Source organism: Pelodiscus sinensis, chromosome 9, assembly GCF_052426305.1.
Source record: "Pelodiscus sinensis isolate ZL-2025 chromosome 9, ASM5242630v1, whole genome shotgun sequence".
Lineage (NCBI taxonomy): Eukaryota > Metazoa > Chordata > Testudines > Trionychidae > Pelodiscus > Pelodiscus sinensis.
Genome location: NC_143060.1, coordinates 65,766,165 through 65,792,467, shown reverse-complemented (window position 1 = coordinate 65,792,467; position 26,303 = coordinate 65,766,165). Strand labels below are relative to the sequence as shown.

Below are 26,303 nucleotides of genomic sequence, written 5' to 3'. Positions count from 1 at the left end.
CCACAATACAATTAGATGTAATCAAACAAGCAATAAATGAATATTCCTGTATTGCTACACAAGATTAACATAGTCACAACATGCCTCTTGGCAATCTGTCCCTGGTTTACCACCCAGAAAAACTGGACTTCTGCGATTAAATGATTATTAAAACCAAAAATCGCTTATAAAGGTTGAACCTCTGAAATCTGGCACTCTGACCCGGCCACAGATGTTGCTGGATCAGAGAGCCCGGCTGGGAGCAGAGGCCAGCCAGGGGGAGGCGTGAAGCCATGGGTGGCGGCAGCAGGTATGGAGGCCAGGAGCCCTTGCTGGACGGGTGAAGTGGGGAGCGGATCCCAAAAGTCGACGTGGCAGGGAGCGCAGCCCGTTGGCCGGGGCTGGCACCCCAGAGCGAGGCTGACAGCCAAGAGGAGAATCTTAACCTCCCCTGGTGCGGCAAACTCCTTGGTTTGGGACCACTCAGTTCCTGAGGGTGCCGGGCTGGGGATGTCCATCCTTTATCTTCCAACTCCAAGAAAGTGGCCACACACTTCAAATCAAAATATACTTTGGGATCTCCCCAAACGCTGTTGCAGCCAATCTTTAGTAAACGATCTAAAGACTTATTAATTATAAAAGAGTTATTAAACGGTTACAATTAATTCTATACCTTACGGTCAATTTCAGAGTCTGCAGATGAGGAGGACAGCAGCGATGTTAACTTCTGCTAGTTTGCAATAAATCTCTCTGGTACAGCCAAAAAATTAGAGTCCCTGTCCAGTGGTTGCTTGGATGTAGAGTCTGTTCATGTCTCTCTGATTTCAGAGCATCCCAAGTGATTATTTGGGGATCTTTGTCCAGTAGTTCAGATTTTCTTGGTTTAAAGTTCAGCAGATCAGAGATAGTAGGATCATGCCCAAAGTTTTTCTTTTATCGTTGAGCAGTCTGCCAAATGGTTTAAGAACAGTACATGTCTAAAGATTCCTCTTTGTTGTCCGTGGCTAATGGAAGCAGCAGCCAGCAAGTCCCTGTGACCTACGGGACTCAGGTTGGCCACCACTGGTGCAGAGTTTAAAGGAACCATAGAATGTACGATGGTGGTGCTTAGTTTTTTATTTCTTTCCCCCTTCCCTCTCCCACAACGTCAAGATCCTTATTACGCATTCCATAAATCTTCTTGTATTTCAGCGTAGTGTTACCACCTCCGTGTGTCTTGTGAATTTTTCTGTATCACGTGCATTGGGCCTTATATAGCACCGTAGAAACTTTCAACTCAAGTGGAGAAGTTGGATCCCATATTACTTGAAGTTCTCAGTAGGCTTGGTAAGAAAACTCTGTGCACCATTGATGCCAGTTTGTGTAAATCCAGCTGTGTTGAGAGCCTAAGAAACCCTTTGCCATCACATTCTGCTGTTTCTTCAGTAGATGTTGGAAGGGAGCTAAAAAATTTCAAATAGAAGTGCAGAGCTCTTAGAAAATATTAGCTGTGGTCTGCAGACCCTTTCGTCTGCGGAACCCTGGTTGAAATCCGGTGTTCTAGAAATTAGCTGCTGGTACCTTAACACCTGAGATTCAAAGGAAAGGGTTGAACTGTCTGCTTGTTCCAAGTAATAATTTTGATTACTGGGGGTAAAGGTTGTGTACAAGAATGAAAAGCTTTGTGGTGTTTGGTGAACATAATTGTGGCAGTTTCTCAGTGGGGGTAATACCCATTGACTGACATTTGTGAAGCGATGCCAGTTTCCATCAGCTGAGAATCTGGCTAGTTTATTTTGTTACTGTTGTTTAGAGCATCCTTCCTCTTCTGCGTCTCTTGGGGGAGGGGGCGGGGATGTTCCTGTATGACCAAGAAGGCACAGGCCGGGCATCTGACTCCAAGCAGACTTGGGGAAGGAAGTTCTCAGACCAATGTAAACAACTCCTTATCCCAATTCCCTGAGATTTGAGGGCATGACTCACTCTTTGTAAAGCCTCTAGCTATATCTATAGCAGTTTGTATCTTCCTTCACATTGTAGTTGGCTTTACAATTTCACTCTCTGGAAGCGGGTTGGTGAGGTATGTAGAGTCCCTACAAAAGAAAAATAAAATTGGAGTGGAAAAAATGGCAATGTTTGTTTAAAAATGGCAGAGGTTACATCTTTTACATATTCAGTCTATTATCTTAGCATTAGAACGATTTCCAAAGCTGGGCATGTTTCTTTCCCCAGTTGCTATAGAAAAGGTCTGTTTCTATATGGGCCAGAGGTTGCAAGGTAGGACAGCTGTTGCTAAATTATCTCCCAGCGGTATCTGAGAGATCAAATTCCCCTTATGCTTAGCAGCGCAAAAAACACAGCGTCTCTTGGCAAATGGCGAGTTTGTTAAAGCAACTTCTGACCGTTTCATTTTGTTTTTATAAATTAATCTTAAAAGTAATGGCAGTTATACATATGCTGCTTCAGGGTAAATAATTAAGCAGAGGAACAACATTTTGATGTGATGAGGGTCCTGGTCTCCTCTAATGTCACTTAGTGGGAGGAGTTTCACTACGATGGTTGTCTGAAAACATCAACACATTGCCAAGATGTTACATGGGGGAAATGTGTCATTTCAAATCACCTTGTGTGGTAATTGCAGGCAAATGCTGACTTCACAGTGGTGGCTGCTATGTACTCTGATTCAGTCCATAGGAGTGTTCAGATAAGTGCATGAATCCCACCTATCACCAGCATTACATTTGATAAAATATGTCTCCCATTGTGCCAGTCAGGGTCTAGAAGTGGGGTTCTGCACCCCACAGAATAAGCACTTGAATCCAGGGGTCGTATACAAGGTTGTTTGTGCATAACGATACGCCCAATAAAGTCTTTTAGAAAAGCTTGTAATTTTCTGACCTGAACGGCCATTAGGAGATCTAGATGCAAGTTCTGGTTGTAACTGGATGCATGTATTGGATATGTGTAGAGAACGTTGCAATTGTAGCAAAACTGGAAAGAGAACCTCTGTCCTGGACTCTTAAGGAAGGAGGGAATTTCCCCTGCACTGTGTAACCAAGAATTAACCTAGTCTATAAGAAAGGGGGGGAGCCCCCCGCATCCTCCATAAACCCTGTTCAAAGAGGAGTTTGAAGTGATGGCGGTCTCTGGTGTGCACACCATCCGTCTCTCAAAATGAACTGATAATTAAGGGCTGCTTTCATCCCTTCTGAAGTGATGAATCAAATGGGAACAGTCCAAGTGTCTGGTAGTTAGAAACCTGGGGAGACTCGGGACCAGAAGGAGTAACTAAGCCAGTGTGAAACCGCATGCTCATAGGCGGGCTACTGGTATCAGAGTTGTGAGCCATAGCAGCATACCATGAAGGCTCTGAAAGCCACCAGGCAGGCAGTGATGGAATCTCTTACTGCTCTGGGTGATCTCCAAAATGTCACCAGTCAGTGCAAAAACACCGAGCTCTTTTCTTTTTGGGGTGTGTTCTGTGAGTCTTCTGTGGTGCTTGTTTATCTAAACTCTGTTGAGTTGCCTTCCTGCACCTTGCAAAGGCTTAAATAGCACAGGAACGCCAGAATATTTCCCTTTTCACTGAAGACGTTCATCTGTTATGTTCTTTTATTTCCAGCACTGTTAGAAAAAACTCTTACAGTGTTGTTTATGTGGAGAAAGAAAAGTTGTGTCAGCTTGGCACCCGCATCTACAGCCTAACTGGCCGTAATTTGTTCCTTTGCTGACATTTTCAGCAGAGAGAGTGTTTGGATGGGCCTCTGAGGCTGATCTCCCCTTTAAGGCATTGAATGTCGGTCCCTGAATAGTTGGGATGAGGAAGCTGGCGCTACTGCTGCCCATGCTGTGTAAGATCTGTGGATCTGTCCTCTGGGCTGTCAGTCCCGCATCTTTCGCTAACACCAGTGCATCTCACACATTTTAATACAAAAATTGTTAAAGCAACAGAGAATGTAAAAAGTAGTATCGTAGTAATCTTAATTAAAAGTGTAGACCTGCAGATATGGGAATGTACAGTAACTGTAGTGTTGGGGGTTTTAGTTAACACACAATTTCATGGTGTTTTTTATTCTCCCTAGCAAACGAAAGCTACAGACAGGTAGCAATGTGTGTTCTGTATCACATAAGCATGGACGATCGCTTTAAATCGATGTTTGCCTACACAGACTGTATACCACAGGTATGTGTTTTCCTTCTAGTCGCATTCCCCCCCAACCATACCATTTGTTGCCTTCCTGGTAGCAGAGCTCACAGTGACACCCTCAGGTCGTAATGGGAACAACAGTGAATCTTCCCAGTCAGATAATGATGAGCCTCTAGTAATATTCCCTTTCCTTCCCTAGAAGGAATAGGTCAGTGCTGCTGGCAAATAAGGTGCATCCGCGTATTGCCAAGGATATAGGCAATCACAAAAAAATCCAACAGAAGAGTAACCATGTTAAAGGGAGATGCAGTTGGTTCCCTCCAAGTACTGTGCATGCCCAGGAGAGCTTTGCTTTTTGTAGCTTCAAAAGACGTTCCTTTCCAGTCCCATTTTGAGTATCAGAACTTCATTGTCTGTAGCGTTACAGGGTATGAGCTTGAAACCAGCCAAGCAATTGCTACATCACTGCGTGAACTATTTCTGCTCTGATTACATTCCCTATGTAGCTGGGGGAAAAAATACCTTTTACCTACCTTCTGGATTAAGGAGTGCTCGGTGCCTCTCACTGTATAGGGAACAAACGAACAATTTCATTAAAAAGACCTGAATCTTTTAATCAGCTGCGGGTCAGTTTCTCAGGGTACTGATTTAAGGTTAGAGTTAAGGATTCAAATCTCCATCTCCTAAGTGTAAAAAGCTCTCTAGTATCTTTTTTTAGAATTGCACCACTCCGTTCTCTTTCCTGCCAAACATCTTTTTAACATCAAACATATCCATGATGGGAAGTTGCCATGGAAAGTTTTCAGAAGATTTCTTGTCAGTACTTCATGGCAAAAGTTGTAATGTTCTTCCAAGTCCGGGCTGGGGAGGGGGGAGGAGGATCTGACGGGAATAGCAAGTGTATGTTGCAAAATACTCATGTAAACATCCTGCTGATTGTGTGCTACAGGATGAAGTTGTATGCTAAGAAGTCCAAATGATACCGAGAGCCCGCTACTTTTGAATTGCCGCCCACCAAAACCAGGGGCTTTATTTTGCACGTTAGGGCTTTAAAGACCGTGGAAATGTCAAGGATGTTTAACTAACATGCTTTTTCTGATGGGCATTGGCTGCTCAAAGTTGTGCCTGTAACCCCTGTTCCAAAGCCCATTGAGGTAAATAGATTCTCATTAATTTCATTGTTCTTTGTCAGGCTCATAAAGAACAGCAAAACTTTAAGGTCACCCATGACCATGATGAAGAGTTAACATGCTCGTTAATTTCTGTACTAACCTGTGGCCAAAGGCCTTGTTCATCCAATGTTGTGCTGTAATTTGCCAGTTGGTCCTTTGTGACGTTCATCACAAAGGACCGACTGGCAAATTACAGCATGACTTTGGATGGAAGAGCTGGTAAGGGGGAGAGGTCGGGATGGGAGTGGAGAAAATGAACATTTTAAAGTGACTGCCTCCCCTTTTTGCCCTTCGAAATGCCACTCCCCTCTCCGTAGGGTGACCAGATATAGAAAGTGTGAAAAATCGGGATTCATGTGAGGGGTAATAGGTGCCTGTATAAGAAAAAATCCCAAGTATCAAGACACCCTGATTTTATACGGATAATCCGATCACCCTCCCGCTTCCCCAGACTGTATTTAACTCGGTTTTAATATAAAACAAAGGAGCCAACCATTTTCCTTTAGCAAGAGGCCACATCAGGATTTGTCTGGTGGGCTGTTGGTGCACGTCTAAGGTGGCAGACTATGCCATTTACTCCCCATTCACTGAGAAACGTGCTCCCTTTCGCCCACATTCAAGCTCTAGAGCCCGGCACAAGCCAGCTGATGAATGAGTTGAATTCTCCTTCGTAAAAGGTTCTCTTCTGACCCAATGGGTACCGTGAGCCAAATAGGGTAAAACAACCCTATCCTGCCCCATTGTAGGTTGAGTGTCACCGCCGCAGAGCTGCCACTAAGGGCCGCAGGTCCTAGGGGGGTGCTTGCCCAGGTCTTTCCTTTGAACGTTTTACATTGCGTGAAAGGGGCTGCATTCTCTCAGGTGAGCATCCTGGTGAATCTCAGGAGTTAATGGGTGTTATTCTAGTACCACTCAGAAGTGAGTATTAACAGTTCTTTCTTGTTTAGACCTCAGCAACGTGTGTTTTGTTTAAATAGGTGCAAACGCCATCCAGATGTGTATAAAAGCATTTATTGGTAATAGCCTGGCCAATCAAAGAGCATGGTTCGGCGGTGATGTTATTGTGATATTTAATATTTTACCACTGAGCGGTGTGCAAGGATCTCCTCAGTTCTCCACATGTTTTCCACCACGGTTCTCCTGCTTGGCTCCTCTTTGATCTACATGCTTCTTTTTAGTTTAAGGCTGGTAAACGTCCTCTCTTGACAGCGCCCTTTGCTCCTGTCCGCCATTATCTGCTGAAGTTCAGAAACCAGAGCATCACTTCAAACAGCCGAGTTAGGGAGTAACCGGTCAGAGGAGATTCCTGAGGCGTGCAGTTCTGGCATAATCATTCAAAGATGTTGAATCGGCTTGGGGAGGGGGTTGGACAGAGGTGTGTGCGAGCAGAGAGCTGGGGGGGTTGGCCTCTGGTCACTGGTAAATAAGTGAAGTCAGGTGCCAGAGAGTCTAGACACAGCGATTTCAGTCCTGGGTTTGTGGTATCTGATACTCAATATGGGACTTGTCTGATTGAACACTACTGCCTCTTCACTGCACATGCTGCAGCCTTTTTACTGCCTTCCTGTTAAATCAGTAAAAGATGACAATGGCCGTAGTAAAAGCAGAACAAATTTAATTTTAATATTTCCTATTTGGCAGCAATTACACTCCCCTTTGAAGTGGCACGAGGAGCAATCAAATTAAATGAAGACATAATGGGAAACATGGAGTTCATACAAAATGACTATTTTGAGCTGATCTGTTTTGTTTCTTTTTACAGAGAAGTAGCTCAAGCAATGACAATTTGACACCCCCCCCCCCACGTACAACATTTAATTTCCATAGATTTTTTGCATAAGTGCAAAGAGAATGTTTGTTTTAAAATACGTGTAAATAATTTGGAGGGATCTGAAAGGTCATGACCTCTACTTGCTCATCTTTCTGTGGGACTTTGCCGGTTAATTCGTGTTTGCAATATGTGAATGTCGAGATAGATTTAGTAAATTAAAGATCTTAGTATTTGAAATCAGCTAGTGGAATCGGATTAACTTTTATGTAAGAAAAGAAGGAAATCGGCAATGGCTTTTATACGCGCGCATGTGCATAATGCCTCCTCATTGCCCTTTCTCTGAATATATTTTGGTAGCTTCAGGGGGTAGCTGAGTTAGTCTGTACAGGATAAACTTAAAAAACAACAAATGCTCTGGTAGCACTTTATAGACAAAGCATGTAGATGGTGGTATGAGCTTTCGTGGGCACAGCCCACTTCTTCAGATGCCCAGAGTTTTGAGTTTAGGATGTGCAAACCCACAATAAATAGTAGCTACTCACTCTGTCTTGGACTTACTCGTTCCAAGATTGTTACCACTAGGGGGCGAGAGTGGAACTGCTCAGTGAGTTCTTTCTTCCTTTCGCTACCCCTGCTGCAAACTGAGAACTACTGTACTCATTACATCTAGTGCCCTTCCATCTGCCATCTCGAAAAGAGCATTTGTTTTACCCAGCTTCGCCCTCGGTCTACCTGGTGATTATGACAAGCCTGGCAAGCGCAGTGGTCTGGCTCCGTCAGTGCTCGCATGGGAGATGAATGCGCTACGGAATTGGGGGTTGGTGTTGTGGTAGGGGCGGATCTGCCTTGTGAGTGAGTCACTGAACCAAGGCCACAGCGTGGTGTGAAAAGTGAAGCTGGACAAGTGGACTTTGGTTTTGCTGTTTGTAAGACAGATTTTAAAAGGGCAAAACACGGGTTGATATGTAAGCTGCGATAGACCAGTGACTGCACTGGAACAGGCTCTCTAGAATGGCAGCCCCCTGACTGGAGTCACTAACCTGCATCACAGCAATTAGGGCAGATTGTGGGAAATGTGTGTTGTTGCTTTCCTCCACCAGAGGAGTGGGGCAGTAGTAAGTCTGCTTAGGCAGAGGGCAGGAAGGACACATTGTGGCAGCTAGATCAGAGTGAATTTAGTTATAGGCTGTTCAAAATAGCAAGAGTAGAATTATACAATAAAATAACCATGTGGGGTGCTAAGTGGTCTCAGGAATGTAAACCTTCCCATCAGTAGTCTCCCTATCCCTTCCATGGATTTCAAAAACTCCGTTTAGTTTAGAAGGGTCCCAAGCGATGGCAGTTCTTTAGTGTTAGTAACTCTGGCTGTCCTCAAATAATCAAACCCTAGTCCTTCCAAAGGAACCCCTGTGACAAGCTGGCAGCAGATGCAGAGACCTGACTAGGAAAAGTGTTCAGATGAGCATAGCTGTGTTAAGAATCTTGCTCTGTTTTATTTCTCGTGCTCGGGACAGTAGAGTGACTCGTGCATGTGTGTTGGTAGCTCATGAAGATGCTCTTTGAGTTCCCTGATGAACGCATTGACCTGGAGCTCATTTCCTTCTGCATTAACCTGGCTGCTAACAAGAGAAATGTGCAACTTATCTGCGAAGGTAAGTGTGCTGCCACTCCTCATGCCCCAGCGGCAAACGTCAGAGGCATACAACTAAAGACAACAGGAAAACATTGAGACCGCATGTGTGCTGTTGGGTCAACTCCTAATGTCACTCTGTCCCCCATCGAGCCGTAGTATCTCCAGTTGTCTGGTGAACAGATCCACGAAATTACTGATTAGTGTATTGAAAACTTTATTCTTGTCCTGACCTGTAATATGTGGGATGAATGTAACTCTTTATGGCATCTCTCCCCTCCCCCCCCAAATTATCCTACAGGTAACTGGGGTTCTGTTTCCAGACATGAATTAATAGCCCAGAGTCTTTTAAGTTTTTTGAATGGAAATATGTAGTTTGGCCTATATTAAGACTGTCCCACAAAGCTGGTGTTTACAGGCTGCCTAGTATGAACAGTCTTACTTTTCATGTGGTTGCTCCAAAGCTGCCCTCTCTTTTCCTGAGCTCCCTGATTCACAACTTGAAAGTGAAGCTCTTCTCTGAAATGACACAGTAAAAACGGCACGTTCCCAACAACCATTATTCTCCCTTTATGTGTTTGGAATCCTAGGGTATGTCTACACTTGTCCCCTAGTCCGAACTAGGGAGGCAAATGAAGCATACCAAAGTTGCTAATGAAGCACGTGATTTAAATATCCCGCATTTGATTAGCATATTCACAGCCGGTCGCCATTTTAAAAAGCCGGTAGCCCAAAATAAGTCGTGCAATGAGGGAGGGAAGGATTTTGGATTGGACTACTGCGTCTACACACGGCGAATTAATTTGGGTTACCAGCTTTTTAAAATGGCGACTGGCCGCGAATATGCTAATCAAGCACGGGATATTTAAATCCCGTGCTTCATTAGCAACTTCTGTATGCTTCATTTGCCTCCCTAGGGGGCAAGTGTAGACGTACCCCTAGCTACTAACTTCAGTGGCACCAGTTTCATAGATTTTAAGGTTAGGAGGAATAATAATTTATTCTGGTCCCCTGTATTGTGCAGCACATGGAATTTATCCAGTGATTTCTGCATCACACTCTGTCACTTGCAGTTGAACAGAATTTTTAAAATAGCTTTTTAGTCCTTTATAACTTCAACGCTGTCTCCTCTAAAATGGAGTAAGCTGGATTCTGGGTTGTTTTTTTTTAACAACTCTGTTTTTACTAAATTCCAGTTAGTTATACATGTGCAAACCACATAGTGGACTTGCACAAGTATCACTGAGGGAATAATTTAGTTTGCAGGATGGTTTTTCGTGATGAGGATGCATGAGAAGGGAAGATCCCAGTTTGATCCCCAGAACTCAGACTGAGTTGGTAGGGATCAGAGAGAACAACCTCTCTTTTACTTGCGGGCTGAGCCTATTTGGTTTGGAATCGGCAAAAGACAACCAAGAAGTACAATAAGGCCAGTTTTACAGAATTCCCTTTTAGAATTATAGCCATGAGAAATGTAATAATTTTTCGCCAACTTAGACGCAACTTTGTATACGTATTGCATTTTTCTGATTGGGGATGTTTTTTTATGAAAACAGGATTTCTGCTGCTACATAATCATCTTTCATTGCTGATTTGTTCTGACATATCAGACCTATCCTTTGTTATATTCCAGTGTACGGTATGAATCCTTTTGTTTATAACCATTGTCAGCTCCGCTGGGCGATGTGGCTGTTGTATATGAGTACCTGCTATTTAAAATACCTTTGCAAGAAGCCTATGCAGACTTGTAGCTCCTCCAGCTGCCTGCATTGAGATGCACAGACATTTTTAGAGAATTTGACATGGAAATTAAGAGTTTAGGAGTTTGGGATGGCTACGTAGAATTCGAGTAGTCATACTGGTGGTAGAGGTTGAGATTTAGCAGGTAAGTTGCTTTTATCAGAGTTATAGTTGATAACTGAACTACTTAGTTCATTTTTCTGCTATAGTGATGAGCTCTAATGTTGAATAATTGATATATTTGTTTTAAATTATATACTTGTTTATATTTTGTCTTGGAGTTTATTCGAGTGAAATTTGTCCTGCCAATTATGACTGGGAAAGGAAATCGTTTCTGCTTTGTCTGGGTTATTTCCCTTTGCCTTTCAATCCTTGTTAATAAGAAAGAAATGCGAATTGTTTCTTTTTGGAGCAAAATGCCTGATTCTAGCTTTAATGTGATCTAGGAGATTTGCTACATACCATTTTCTTTCCAGGAAATGGGTTGAAGCTGTTAATGAAGAGAGCTCTGAAGTTCAAGGATCCACTGTTGATGAAGATGATCAGGAACATTTCCCAACATGATGAGCCAACCAAAAACCTGTTTATTGTAAGCACTCGTTCTACGTTCTCAGTGCCCTCTATTCCTTTGCATTGGGGAGGTGGGTGCTCCTCCGGCATCTGGAGGGATGGGTTTGCGTTCATCTTTTACAAACAGTTTTAGACTTTTTTTGAGTTTCATGTGTTACTTCATCTCTGCTTTATAAATCTGGTTCAATTGGCATTTTAAAGGGGTTCTAGATGCCTCAAGGGAGTGGTGGTTTGTTTTCCATATAGAACCTTTTTGACATCTAGGTCAGTGGTACAAAACCGTGCAAGTATATGCATCACAAAAACCATTGGCAGTTAGCCCTAGCCCTAAACCTTGTTCTTCTTTGAGTGCTTCCTCGTGTTGATTCCATTGTCGGTCATTGGGGACTTTTGCCGTAGTCGGAGTCTGACCCTAGGGCTGGCTGTGTTGCCCCCTTGAGTGCTGTGCTCGTGTTGGTATATCAAGCACTGCTAACCCCACACCCTCTCAGTTCCTTTCTGCCTGAGGTGGTCAGTTGGAATGCCAGGACTTGTGGTTTCTTATCGTTGACATTATCCATTTGCATTTGTACGTCATGCTAAGTATCTGTTAAGTAGGTCCCAGCCGGGACTTTGTCCCCAGTGGAATATGCCCCCATATCCGGGGCAACCCGTTGAGTTATATTTGGCTTCAAAGTAGTCCTCCTTCAGGAGATGCGCCTTTTGAATGTCCTGGTGAAAAACCGCTTTGCTTTGACTGAGTTAGGAACCTTTCAAGACCACATGCCGTTCATGTGCAGTACTTTTACTAATTACCATCCGATGTATTTTTCTTAGGATTATGTTGGTGACTTAGCAGCTCAGATCTCTAATGATGAAGAAGAAGAATTTGTGATAGAATGCCTGGGAACACTAGCTAATCTGACCTTACCTGACCTGGACTGGGAGCTTGTGTTGAAAGAGTACAAACTGGTTCCATACCTCAAGGATAAACTAAAACCAGGTCTGTACTCAGAGTGGTTAGTCTCCCGTGATGATCTGTTTTCTGATCGTAGTAACGTTTGCTATCATGTTGTTGTCCTATTGCAGTATTGATTTGCTTCCGTAGTTTCTTTTGGATGTAGGTATTAGCCTAATGTTAGTGTGTTGAAAACGAGAGTTATGTATAAGTAATGAGAACGTTCAAGGATTCATCCAAGTGTTTTCTTAACTACCCAGCTCTGTGCTGTTCTGGTTCCCAGGCTCTGCAGAAGATGACCTCGTCTTGGAAGTGGTGATCATGATTGGAACGGTATCGATGGATGACTCCTGTGCTGCTATGTTGGCCAAATCTGGAATTATTCCAGCACTCATTGAACTTCTCAATGGTATATTGACTGAATTTATTCCAGGTCTCATTTTCATCTATTGTTTCCAACAGATCGAGGTGGCACAATTCATTCTGATAGCCTGCAGGATAGAAGTAGGTCGTCTCTAATGAAACTACAGAACTGTCCTTCCATTACTAGCAGAAAGCTCACTCACCCTGCGCTGCTCACATTCTAATCAATTCTTGCTGACGTCCATGAGAGTCTTTCGATTGACTCTGCTGGAGGTTGGATTAGGCCATAACACTTCTGTGCGCACTGGCGGGGGGAGTTGGGGTCCATTAGACATAAGCCACTAGAAAAATGCATCCCCTGAGAACCCAGCGCCCCTCTTGGGACATTAATGTACAACGGCAAAGCGCTCTGTCTTGGCGATGTGAGGAAATACTTTTTTTTCCTTTTTGCAGCTCAGCAGGAAGATGATGAGTTTGTCTGCCAAATCATCTATGTCTTTTACCAGATGGTCTTCCACCAAGCCACCAGAGATGTCATCATCAAGGAGACCCGTATCCTCTTAAAAACCAGATGGTTTAGAATTGCAGTACTTAACTTGCTGCAATTAGAATTTTGTGTGTCAAAGCTTTGCTATGGTTTTATAAACTACTATTGGTCTGAGTTGAAACAGTGGCTGAATACTATAGACATTAGATAGGTATATAGGGACCATGGGAGCAGTGCAGTATAAAGGTTATACTGGTAGAGTCCTGCAAATGTGTGGATATCCGCTTTATAGCCGCAGGTATCTGCATCCACACATTTTGTATTTAGATACAAATTTTGTATGTAGAACCTCCCAGATTTGCGGATATCTGCTTTATATCCACGGGTAACCGCATCTGCCAGCTGTGGGTGGCTCTGTAGCTTTAGCTTTGCCTCATCAAGAGGCTGAGGGTTTGGATCCAAAGGAACTCAACTACATTTCCTACGTGATCTCTTCATTTTGATTTTGTAAGACACAAAAACTTGTGCACATCCATATATGCCTGGGTGCACATAACAAAATTTATTCTGCCCATAGATGGAAAAAAATTAGAGGGGATGTTGACGGGCAGGCAGAACTAACTTTGGCTTCTCTGAAAATTCTAAATAAAACAGCGTCTGGCTTGTTCCAGAAAGCATGGTGGGTACCGATCTCTCACTTCTACTGTAGCTTCATGAACAATTCATTGTCAACTTTTTCTTACCCTGTTGTCATCACAACAGCTAGTCTTTATCACCCCTTCTACCTCCTCTTTTCTGCTGCTGTTACCTACACCCCACCATGGCATTTAGAAGGCTGCTTAGTTTATACTTCATCCTTCATTTCCTTAATCTTAAATTCAAAACACTGGTAATCTAATTGATTCAAATACCTCCACTCTTAGTTTTTGTTAAGAAAAGCTCACATGCTTTCTATCTACAGAGCCACAAAAAATACAATTTGAATAGCACCCCATTTGTCCACGTAAGATCAGACTTTTAAAATACTGTAGTCTGTGCCATGAGCACATGTGCCAATTGAATGTTCTTCCTTAGGATAAATAATTTGCAAATCAGTCTTTAAATGTTATAGATTCTTTAAGGGTTTGAAAATATACTAAGCTATGCCACAGCAATTCGACAAATTGAGCAACATGTAAGGTGTAAAGATCTCCGAATGGCAGCATTTCCCATGGCATATAGAGAATATATTCTTAATAAAAGAAATGTATATTATTTTCCATTAGAATTGTACGTGTATATCTCTCTACTTAGCACATGAACCACTAAAAAAAATTCTGAGCTTTCGCATGCTGTAGATATTCCCCAGTGTGATATTCAGTTCCTCGTGGCCGTTGGAAGACTCCAAACCTGTGGTTGAAACCAGCATTGCATCCTTAACCATTTCTCCCCAGAGGCTCCAGCATATCTGATAGACCTGATGCATGACAAAAATGCGGAGATCCGCAAAGTCTGTGACAACACACTGGATATTATAGCGGTAGGTTGAGTTTCTTTGTCCATTCGAAGAGCCTGTTTGAATGTGAGTGGTTTGCATTCTGAAATAGCTTTATTAAACACTGACTTGTTGCGCGAAAATATTTGTAAAACAAACATACACTTTTATTACATGAGAGGAAGTAGCATTTTCTTGGCAAAAGTCATGTTATACTGGTCGGTTTCTAAATTTCCACCTTCAAAATCTCACACATTCTTAAAAAACAATGCGGGTTAATAACAGATTACACACACATTTTTTTAAATCCTACGATAATGTACTAGATGGACCTTATATAAAACTTCTGTGGTCAGGCCTAGGGATGCATGCTTACCAGGAGAACCAGTTAACTGGCACTCAGCTAGGTCAGAGCAGCCTCCCTCATATCCTTGGGCATTGTGCCCTGCCCAGCCCGGCTGGAGCAGCCCCCCACCTGTGGTCGGGCCCACCATCCTGTGGTTAGGTTAACCAGTTAAACATGTAGTTTAACTGGTTGACATTTTAAACGTGATTTTACATCCCTACTTGGGATCAAGAACAGGAGCTTTCTGACCATATTCCTTTTCAGGCAATTACTTTTCAGCTTCCTAAATCCTCTTGGCAAATTCAGATGGATTCAGCAGTCGTCATCCCCTTTGAAATATCATCTATATTTCTGTAGTGGATGAAGTAATTCCCCTATACAGCAAGCTTTGGGATCCATTGCATGAATGGTGTAGTTTGAATGTACTCTCGTGGTCGTGCAAAGTGAATTGTAGCTGAACGGAACCTACCTGAGAATTTGGAAAGTAGTATTGAAAATTTTGGTTGGACTAGTCTCCTGTTTGAATAGGCCTTTTCCTTATTTCTTTCCTGTGTCTTCCTCAGTTGAAAACTATATACAGCCGGTCCCTGAGTTGTGAACGGTCAACTTACGACCATTCGCAGTTATGACCAAAGCTGTTGTAAATGGGGGACCCCGAGTTACGAACGCGATCCGCGCTTACGAACAGCTTGGTCGTGTGTATCTTTATGGGGTCCAACTTACGAACAAACTGAGTTAGGACCAATTGCTTAGTCCGTAACCGGTTCGTAAGTCGGTAAGAGGCTGTACTACAGAAGCTTACTTGCTCTTAAAGCTTACATTTTCTATTTTATTTTTATGTAATAGCCATGCACAAATGCTTAGCTGAAATGTGCCCTAGAGAAGTGCAAAATATTAGTACTATTGTTTTCTATGTGTATGCATTGGTATGTTGTATTGATTGCCTTATAAGTTTTGCTTGTGTTTCATGCAGAGAGATGGTCTGAAATGCTGGCTTTGTTGAAGTCAATGGAAGTTTTGCCATTGACTTTCAGTAGAGCCAGGATTTCATCTGTGATGAATTTGCACTATCCTATCACCTGAATCCTGTGTGTAAAATGCTCATGAGTTAATCTACCAAGGGAAAAAATATTAGTGTAGTGAGACAGAGCCCCACTGGGCGCATTAGACGTTTTTGGTAGAAGAAGTTTTGGCCGCGAGGGGAGGTTCTCCAGTATTGAAATGTTTCTCGTCTTGCATTGTTGAAGATTACTTAAATGGAAAACCTCGAGGAAAATGTGAGAGACCGCCATGTCCACATTGTTCCAGATAAGATCATTGTTGTTCTGCTGTCTGCAATGTTTGCCAGTCGGCCTGTGTTGTTTGACATGTTCTTTCCTTGCGTTCCAGACCTCTCTGAATATGCAAGGGGATTCTGGCAAAGGCCTCCGTGATCTCAGTTTAGCTGTAAGACCCTATTCCTACAGGAAGGCGACCTGCCGGGGAATTTGTAATAAGGGGCTGAAGTAAAATGGACATCAGGAACAATAATTTTCATATAACTGAGGCTACCTGCCAATCAAAGGATGGTAGATATTGGAAAAATGATAGTATATGCTCCTGTAGATCAGATTTTTCTACAGGTTGAACCTCTCTTAACCGGGACCTCCTAGTCCAGCAACATCTGTGGAACCATGGATGTACCGGGACCAGAGTGCTGCACAGGGAGCTGGGCTGGAACTGGGCTGCCTAGCTTAGCGAGGGCTTGGGGGATTGACAGGGCAGCAGGGCTGCCCAGTGGGAGTGAGGTGGGGAACTGGCCAGGAGGCTGGCGGCTGGCCCATGGCTGGGGGGGATAGTAGCAGGGTGGCCAGATATGACCTCCCTGGTCTGGCAAAATTTCTCATCCAGGACCATTCAGGTCCCAAAGGTGTTGGACCACTGGTCCAACCTGTACAATACGTGTCATGCTTTTAAAAATGTTAGCCTTAAAAAAAAAAAAAAAAAAAAAAAAAGGATGGGGACAGGAAAGCTTCCATGTTAGCGCCAGAAGCAAGAGTCTTGAGTTCAGTTAGTCCTTTTGCTTAGCTGATAAGCACCAAATATAGGCCAGCGATCGTCATGCACCGTATCTCTGTTCCTGGTCTCATTGTTTCTGAGTGCTGTGCCTCTCCTCAAGCAGTCATTGTTCTTGGGATAGAATCACCAATTTTCCTACTTACAGACTGGCCCTTGTGTAGCAACCATGTTTACTTCAGCAGGCCAGACTTAGGCTTAGACTCTGCAGTTCTGCCCTCACCAGGAGCAATAACAGTAGTCCTGAGGGGCCAACAGCCCTCTTAAAACAAAACCCGTTGGGGAATAAAACAGACTAGATGCATTTCTAGCGTAGCAGTGTTCAGTGATCTTCCGCATGGGGATCCTGGGAGAGCTAAGCTTCTTGTCGAAGTCCACCAGCCTGAGACTGTTCTCCTCTGGCTGGCACTATATGTTTCCTTTACATGCAAGCCTGTTTTCTCTTCTACGCCTAAGGAAGGAGTCCTTTCCTGCTTAGGCACCTATCCCCTACCTGGAGACCTTCGGTAGTTCCCAGGCTTGGCAGAACAAGGCTTGCAACTTGTTGGAGACAGAATGTAAGATCCTTAAAGCTAATAGCTTTGTTCATTGTTTTTCGAGCATGTGCTCGGGTGCTCTTTTCTAGGATCATTGTTCTTGAAAATCTCATTTGTTCTTCCCACAGGCTCCAATTAAGCTAGATCAGTGCACCTGCAGGAAAGTCTTGTGTCCCAATGTACATTGACTTCTGCTCACTGACCAGGTCACATCTCCATGTAAGCACATCTCCATTAGCACAGCCATGACGTCCAGTCTTGGATCCCTCTTGTACCAATACTCTGATTTCGCAGAAGGCATTTCGAGTGCTCTAGAAGCTTTACGTTAAGGGTTCGTCTACACTATGGGCTAAATCGGCCCTGCTGTGATCTGGGCAGTGGGCTTTGATTCAGTGGGTCTGGTGAAGATGCAATAAGTTGGTGTGAAATTATTCTCCTCTCGACTTCAGTACTTCACCTCCCCAAGAAGTAGAAGCTGTGTCTCCAGAAGAGCTTCTCCTATTGACATAGCATGGTGTAGACCAGGGCTACTCAACTTTGGAAGCTCTGTGGGCCACAATGATACTCCCAGCACGTGCCGAGGGCCGCAACTTAAATGTGGTTGCGTAGACATGCAAATATATATGCAAATAGCTTTTTTCACACTATCAGGCATGAATACATGAACAGCAGGAATCTTCTCCAGCTCCCATTGCCTGCTGTGGTCAGAAGGATGCCACACATGGAGGAATTGGTCTTACTGGTATATATTGTTAGAACTCTCTGCTCCCCTTGTTCTCCAACACTTGCCACTTTGCCAGTTAGAAGTGATGTGAGATCCTACATAGATCGTTTCCTCAGTAATGAAGCTGCAGGGGCCAAAACATTAGTGGTCCTGATAGGATTCACTTCCCAGATCAGAATCCATGATGGCGCAGCCCATGAAGCTACCCAGCCAGTTCAGCGTTGCACGTGCTTGGTTATGTGGTTTGCTTGCACTGCTAGAACCTAGGAGGGGCTGGGGTAGCTCATAACAATGAAAACAACAAAGTAATTAAATAATTTTGCAGACTTTTTGCCCACATGTATTTAACATAAGCAAGTTGCTATAACGATGAGAAATCAGAAAATAAATGCGGGGAGAGATTTTTGCTACTTAAAACTAATTTATTTTTAAAGAGAGAAACACGTTTTTCAGTCATCAAGAAGCTGCACATAATGTGATTGAAACAACATTGAGGAAAGCTAGAGGCCTTGCAAGCCTTGGGGGGAATATGCTTTCTGCTGTAAAGTAATTGTCACAGAAATTATGGAAAAGTTACACTAGTGATGATTTGTTTAATGCAGTTTGGCTTGATTCCGCCGTTGGTGAATTGAAACAGATGTGTTGCTTTAGTACAGTATGTACCATGGAGTCATATGGGCAATCTGCACTGGAGGACGCCAATAGCCTCTGTCAGCAACAAGAAAACGAGTTTCTGGCTGTTCTTGAATCGCTTCAGTTTTCTGGATGTGGTGCTGAGTCCTGGTGAGAGAGCTAAGAACCCCCTAACCTGGACACACAATGGCCGTCTCAGTACGGGGACTGAGGTCCGTTCCCTGCGTAGTGTGTTCTGCCAGATTCGGACGAATAGATCGACGTTTCCCATTGAGCATTGGCTGCTTTAGCTGCCCCCACTGTTGAGAGCTCATGCGCTTTGACCCCTTTTGGAAGGCAGCGGCAGTTGGCTCCACATTGCACGCTCACTCATAGCATCAAACAGATCAGTGTTTAAAGGTCAGTGGGCTCCACCTATACCGGTAACTTTTCCATCACTAAAGAGAGAGGTCTCTGAACTGTCAGGCTCCGCCTCCTTTTCTCTTCCTCGGTCTACTTGGGCATTCTAATTACATTGTTTTCTTCTTTGTTCTCTCTCTTCGTTTTTTGTGTTAAGGTCGATATTTCAGTCCACTCAATTTCTTCCCTTCCACCTTATCTGGTCAGTTTTTCTGACAGCTGTCTTTGAACCGAGGGCCAGTCCACCGTATCAGATCCCAAATGAGTCTAAGAAGCTGCAGGAATGGTTTCAAAATACTTCGGGATTTGGAGCCGGAGCTGCATAAGAATAGAGACAAGCATTCCCGCTAGACCCATTGAGAACTTGCTGGGAACCAAGGAAGCACAGACTGTAGGCATCTGGTGAGGGCTTTGGTTAGAGCGTGAATTTAGTCTCAAGGGAGATTAATGTTAGTGCCTGCTGCTTTGGTTCCTGCTCTTCCCGCCTCTTTCGGTACAAGGTGCAGTATTGGATCCGGGGGGAATTCCTGCCTTTGCTCATCAAGCCAGTCAACCTGCTCTTCCCTATGTCTCTCTCCCTCCAACAGGCCGGGAAATGGCACGAAAAATGGTTGGACCTCCTTGGGGAGAAGTGTTAAGAGCTTCACTGATGGAATCCGTCTTATCTCTGACCACTTATGCATTGTTAGGCTTGCAACTCCCTGATGATATGCTGCTGGTTTGGTGGTGGGTACAGAGAGGGGGTGTCCTTGGAGGCTGTGACCTGCCTGTGATGATGGGTCACAGTGGGGAGGGCCCAGGAAAAGGAATTGGGATGTCCTAGACCATTGTGCTATCAGAAGCAGCTCAACCAATCAGCCCCTCTACAACAGTTGCATTGGTTGTAGAGGGAGACGGCACAGATGGAGGATAACTTGACCATCTGCCACACCAGCGAGCCCCACTACGCCCACACAAATCAACACATCTTCCAGAAGACACATACCCAGACATGAAACAACACAACCAGCACGTGTAACTCTAAACCTCGCTCCGAAGCCTAAAATATCTTGGAGTTATAATGAAGCAGTGGAAATAGTTGAAAGCATGGCTTGAGAGCTCTTTCTGTTTAGAATATTACCAGGTTCAATCATTGGTAGGATTTAGTCTGTTACTGGCCAGTTTTTAAGTTCTTAACCATTTTTGGCTTTTTTATGCATGTGACTTTACAAACGGCACTTGTGCGACAGTACAGACTTTCAGCTACTAGTATGAGAATAAGGGTGCAGACCAAGCACCCTGGATTCTCTGTCTCTATCCTCACATATAGCCAGTGATTCACATCTGTCCCAGCCCTCTGAATTTAGCCTGGGACATATCCTAATGGAGAGGCAATTTTGGTTTTCAGTTTCCGTTTAGACTGAAAACCGGGGATTAGAATAGAAACCGTCAGACAAACTTAACTATAGTGGTTATTTCTGCTAGCAGCTAAGTCCTGTTAGTTTTCTGGCTTGTCTCTAACGTTCTGATTACAGTGCTTTTCCTTGAACACAGGTAAAACAAAATAGGGCAGAAATTGCTGCATACTTCTCCCTTTCAGCTAGTTCCTATAGCAGCTGGGATCTTTATTTGCTCAATGCTATTTGTTTAGGTACGCAGTTCATTTTTAATTAAATGCCAAGCGCGTGTTCTCATATATGACTTTTGCCTATTGCTTTGAAAGTGTTTATCGTTGGTTTGTTCCTCTAAGGACCATCTTAGGGGATCATTTAAGGAAGGATGGGGGAGAGCTTGTGCTCAGACTTAAAACAGATGCTTTCTTTCCAACATCTAATTTACATTTACTGCATGTTGCACTGATTGAGGTGTCGTTAGAAGATGTTGAGGTATCATTAGAGGTCATTTTGGAACAGATTGAGAAATTAAACAGTAATAAATCAACAAGACCGGGTGGCATTCACCCAGGAGTTCTGAAGGGACTCCAACATGAAATTGCAGAACTACAAACAATGGTCTAGAACATATTTAAATCAATTTCTGTATCAAATGAGTGCAAGATAGTTAACATGGTGCCAATTTTTTTAAAAGGGCTCCAGAGGTGATCCCAGCAACTACAGGCCAGTAAATCTGACTTCAGTACCAAGCAAATTGTTGAAACTCCGGAGAAGAATAATATTGTCAGACACGTAGATGAAAATAAATTGTTGGGGAAGAGTCAACTTGTGTTTTGTACAAGGAAATCATGCCTCACCAATCTGCTAGAGTTCTCTGAAGGGGTGAACAAGCCTGTGGACGAGGGGGATTCAGTAGATATAGTGTACATAGATTTTCAGAAAGCCTTTGACAAGGTCCCTCACCAAAGGTTCTTAAGCAAAGTAAGCTGCCGTGGTATAAAAGAGATTTTCTCATGAATTGGTACTGGTTAAAAGACAGGAAACAAAGGGTAGGCATAAATAGTCAGTTTTCAGTATTGAGTAAAATAGTGGTGTTTCTCACAGGTTTTTTCTGGGATCCGTCCTATTCAATGTATTTGTATGTGATCTGGAGAAAGGGGTAATCAGTGAGGTAGCAAAACGTGAAGATGATACAAAACTGCTTAAGATGGTTAAGTCCCAGGCAGTCTTACCGGCCTGTAATTCCTGGGATCACCTCTGGAGCCCTTTAAAAAATTGGCATCATGTTAGCAATCTTCTAGTCTCATGGTACAGAAGCTGGTATAAAGGGATATCTCAAAACTGGATGAGTGGGCAACAAAATGTCAAATGCAATTCAGTGTTGATAAACGCAAACAAATGAATGAAAACAGAATCCCAACTATCCATATAAAACGATGGAGTCTAAATTAGCTGTTACCACTTGCGTGAGATCTTGGAGTCATTGTGAATAGATCTCTGAAAACTACTCCTTGTGCGCAGCAGTCAAAAAAGCAGACAATGTTGGGAGCCATTAAGAAAGGGGCGCAAAATAAGGTGGATAAGATCATATTGCCTCTTTATAAATCCGTGATACACCCACATCTTTAATGCTGCATACAGATGTGGTTGCCTCCTCTTAAAAAAGATCTATTGGAATTGGAAAAGGGTTAGGAAAGGGCAACAAAAATGATTAGAGGTATGGAATGGCTGCCATTTGAGGAGAAATTAATACGACTGGGACTCCTCAATTTGGGAAAAAAGGTGACTGATGTGGGGATATGAAAATCATTTTCCCTAGGGGTCTATTATCATGACTGTTATGGAAAAAATAAATAAGGAAGTGCTATTTATGCCTTCTCATAACACAAAAACAAGGGGTCACCAAAGGAAATTAATAGGCAGCATGTTTAAAACAAACAAAAGGAAATATTTCTTCACACAATGCACAGTCTACCTGTGGAACTCCTTGCTAGAAGATATTGTGAAGACCAGGACTTTACCAGGGTTCAATAAAGAACTAGGTAAATTCATGGAGGTTAGGTCCATCAATGGCTACTAGCCAGGATGGGTAGGAATGGTGTCCCTAGCCTCTGTCGGAAGCTGAGAAAGGGTGACGGGAGGAATCACTTGATGGTTCCCTGTTCATTCTCTGGGACACCTGGCATTGGCCACTGTTGGAGGGCAGGACTCTAGGCTAGATGGACCTTTGGTCTGACTCAGTGTGATTATTCTTATGTTCTTGTGATTTTTCATTGTGAGCCATGTCAAAAGCTGGTTCCCATCAATATGAGCTGTTACACCTGTACAATTCGAGTGAAGCGATGAGGAGTCCTGTGGCACCTTATAGACTAACTGAAGTGTAGGAGCATAAGCTTTCGTGGGCAAAGACCCACTTCGTCAGATGCATCTGACGAAGTGGGTCTTTGCCCACGAAAGCTTATGCTCCTACACTTCAGTTAGTCTATAAGGTGCCACAGGACTCCTCATCGCTTCTGCAGATTCAGACTAACACGGCTACCCCTCTGATAATTCGAGTGAAATCATTCAAGGTTACACAAATGTACATGAGGGCAGAATTTGGACCATTATGTGCTGGAAGCAGCTTGTTTTAGGGACTGGGCAGAAATGCCACTAAAGATTAGCTAACCAGAAAAGCCTACCCTGTTCATCAGTGACTGACATGCTGTTAATCTAACCATTCGTATAGAGTTATAAACTATGCATTTTGTTGCAGCAGGTGTATATTTAGGTAACAGTCAATTCAATGTATCACTTTACCAACTAGAATCCTAACCTTAACAAGGATTCAATTTATTGTAGAGCAGCTTTAATTCAGTACAGGGAATCACATGAAATGAACCGGATTAAAGACCTAATTAGAGGGCAGCCACATTAAAGTGTAAAGGAAAATCTGTTTTCCATCAGCTAGAGGGAACACAAAACAGATCTGTGGAGTTCTATGTTATCCTATAGTGTGTTAATCAGATACAAGGTGTGACGGAAGCCAGTGACAAAGGGGACCCCTGATAGGGAACAGGCATGCTCTGATAATAGGCCAGTTAACGCTTCATAATGTTTCAGTGGTTCAACAGTAAACAAAGCTGGATGTAAGACTTCAAAAGGGATGGCACATTCCATGCAGAATCAAGCCGTACATCTTCCAAGATGCTCCAAGATTTATGGAAACTTGAATGCTTAAGATAGTAGTGTCAAGGGAGCATACCATCCACCTCTAAACACTCCTCTCCTGCTACAACTGAACTTGCAAGTTTGAAAACCATCAGAGACAGACTGCACCCCTGCTTACACCGTGGCCTAATAGCCAAGAAGGCTGGCAGACTTCACTCTGCATGTGGCTGTTGTAGTTTTGTATTTCATTTGAGGAAATTCATTGGGTAAAGAAGATGCCTTTCAAGTGAAGAAGGCTTTTAAAGTGGCTCAAAATGAATCCCTTCAAGGACCTTGTAGACACTAGGACCATTGAGATTGCAGGGAGTTGCTTTTCCTTGATTGATTGATTTTTGTTACCCAGTTTTTCCTTTAGTTGTAGTTTTATGGTGCTGAATTTTCACTTTTGTGCCAATATTTACTTGGACAGTTTTTTCCATAATTGTTCACTCCCAGGTATTTTTGTACCAACCTCTGGAGAAGCTAGAGGCTTCAGGAGGGACTGTTGATTTAGACCCGCTGGCTTGTGCTGTGCAGCAGATCAGTTTCTGAATGATCATAATGATCCCTTCTGGTTTTAAAACCTATGACCCCTGCCAAACACGGATCCTTGACAGAATTACTCTTACTATGATCTGGTATGGTAATTCCAAAACAATAATCTGAAATGGATTTTGGAAATATTAGAAAAGCACCAAAATTACCTGAAGGCAGTTGGGGAAAATGTGATTTAGATCATAAAAAAAAAATGTGCACAATTCACTCGAGAGAGGTGGCCCGGTCCATGCCAATTTAATTCATCGGTTCAGCTGCCGGCTTTAGCTCCTCAGGGCTAAAGAGGCGTATTTAGAGCAGCAGGTAGTTTGTCTCATGGAGCTTGTTGCAGTTCATGTGGAGTGTTGAATTTCTGAAAGAAGCATATAAAGAATATTCTGTTCTGTGGACGCTATTTTTTTTTACTACAATAAGGGGCTGGGGGAATTTAAATTGATATCTGTGGGATGGTTAATAAAAGTCCTCATGTTCCTCTATTATGTCTGTAGATTTAGATTTTTCCCCTGCTAACTCTGCAGTTGGGAGCTTAGTCATCACCATTGCTCCAATTGGGACCTTTTGAAACTGAATAAGCCAGTGTAACAAATAAGTTTTCTACAAATTAATCTGATTTGCTGTTTGTTTAGCTTTTCCCCTTCTTGTAATCATCATTTCTGGGAATCGTTTTCTTGGGATTTACAGACTGGCTGCTGGCAGTTACAAGGTGTTTCTCTAAAGCTTGAAAGGAGCTTAAGGCTGCCGAGGGCTGATATAATAGACAGTTCTGGCAGACACAGCACGGGGAATGTTTCCAAGATGCTGGTCAGATGTCATCGCTGAGAGTTGGACCCTTTCATTTTTCACGGGTCACTTTATAAATCTTCTCCGGGATGAGCTTACCTTTTCCAAGAAGTTTATTAATTTTTCACAGCTAGTTCTAGTTTTTCAGTGAATTAAAAGTGAGGGTGCGATGGGAAGAAAGAACTCAACTCAGCCCAGCCCAGTGCTCTTTCACCAAGGTGGCATTTTTATGCTTCTATCCTGAGCTTAGGTTGCAGTTTGGGGATTGACGCCAGCAGGGCCTGCAAGTGTTTGAGAGCCAGCCTGGTGAGCACAGAGCTGTGTGGGAGACCTGGGTTGAAATCTCAATCTCTTGCTTGCCAGATGGAGAGGCATCCCAGTGTGGTGAGTTTACATACAGACTTCGGAGATAAAAATCTTAGATCTGTATTTTACGAAGTGTAAATGCGCACCACAAATAGGTCCATAGAGCCCAATGCAGGCAGCTGTTTGTACTGATGTTGCATCAGAATGGAAAGTCAATATCCGGCCTCGTGCCAAAAGAAAGAAACTGCCATTCGTCAAGTAAAACTAAGGCCTGATCTCTGTTTCCTGAGCAATAAAGGTTTGGATGTCGCACGAGGCATGGAGGCGCACGGTAAGTTGATAGGTTGTTTTCAGAGATTCACCTGTTGTGGGAATGAACACATCGCTTTAAGGCATGTCTAGATAGAAAGAAAACCTTATCGCTGGTCCATGCCAGCTGATGCAGGGTTCGGGCTGTCTCGCTGCTGGGACCCCCTTCTACCTCACAGACATAGGCCAGCCATGGGTGTCTAGTTGCTGTGTAGATGTACCCTTAGGGACTGATCCAGCATCTGTTGATATCAGCGAATCAGGTGTCTAGGGTATGGAGAGGACACGTTAGGCTTCCATTGTGAAAAAGGAATGTCATGAAATACTATTTCTGATTGTCTTTTCTTGCTACACGTATGTTGCAGTCGACAAGCCTCTGACAAGGTTGTTAACCGCTGTATATCACGTAGCTATCACTCAGCTGTGAACCTGGGTACAGATGTGATAGCTGGCTGTGGAAATGCACACACATGTTTCTTGAGTCTAGAACGAGGCCTTTCTTTCCAGTAGTGTTAGCAAATGTCAGCATGTGGCTTATCGCTGAAGAATGACCACCAATGCTATCTAGCCCACCTTGGATTTAGCTCAACTAGTCTGATTTCTTTTTCCAGACGAAGAAGAAAAATTTTGAATTAAAAAAATCTTTGTAATTCAAAAGCTTGTGCATACCACCAGCAGAAATTGACCCCATAACAGATATTACCTCCTCTTGACAAACATGTTCTCATTGAAAGGGCACTTGTAAAACCAGCTTTACATTGTCGGGAAAGATGTGTACAAGACAGTTCTGTTGCTTCCTCTAAACCAGCACTATCTTGCAGCTCATTTCAACATTGATAGACTGGCACT

The 26,303-nt window shown here is 43.3% G+C and overlaps 1 protein-coding gene across 6 annotated transcripts in view; it reads left to right on the top strand.

The window, feature by feature from the left end:
• Positions 1 to 26,303, top strand: part of KIFAP3 (kinesin associated protein 3) — a 99,417-nt gene that overhangs the window by 37,702 nt on the left and 35,412 nt on the right. For 5 of the 6 annotated variants that reach the window (XM_075936983.2, XM_075936982.2, XM_075936984.2 and 2 more), the window contains 7 exons: positions 4,041 to 4,141; positions 8,592 to 8,700; positions 10,895 to 11,007; positions 11,805 to 11,970; positions 12,209 to 12,334; positions 12,742 to 12,840; positions 14,209 to 14,294. In XM_075936983.2, coding sequence (XP_075793098.2) covers positions 4,041 to 4,141; positions 8,592 to 8,700; positions 10,895 to 11,007; positions 11,805 to 11,970; positions 12,209 to 12,334; positions 12,742 to 12,840; positions 14,209 to 14,294 — 800 coding nt within the window. The remainder of the gene's footprint in view (positions 1 to 4,040; positions 4,142 to 8,591; positions 8,701 to 10,894; positions 11,008 to 11,804; positions 11,971 to 12,208; positions 12,335 to 12,741; positions 12,841 to 14,208; positions 14,295 to 26,303) is intronic. The other variant, XM_075936986.2, reaches the window with a different exon arrangement.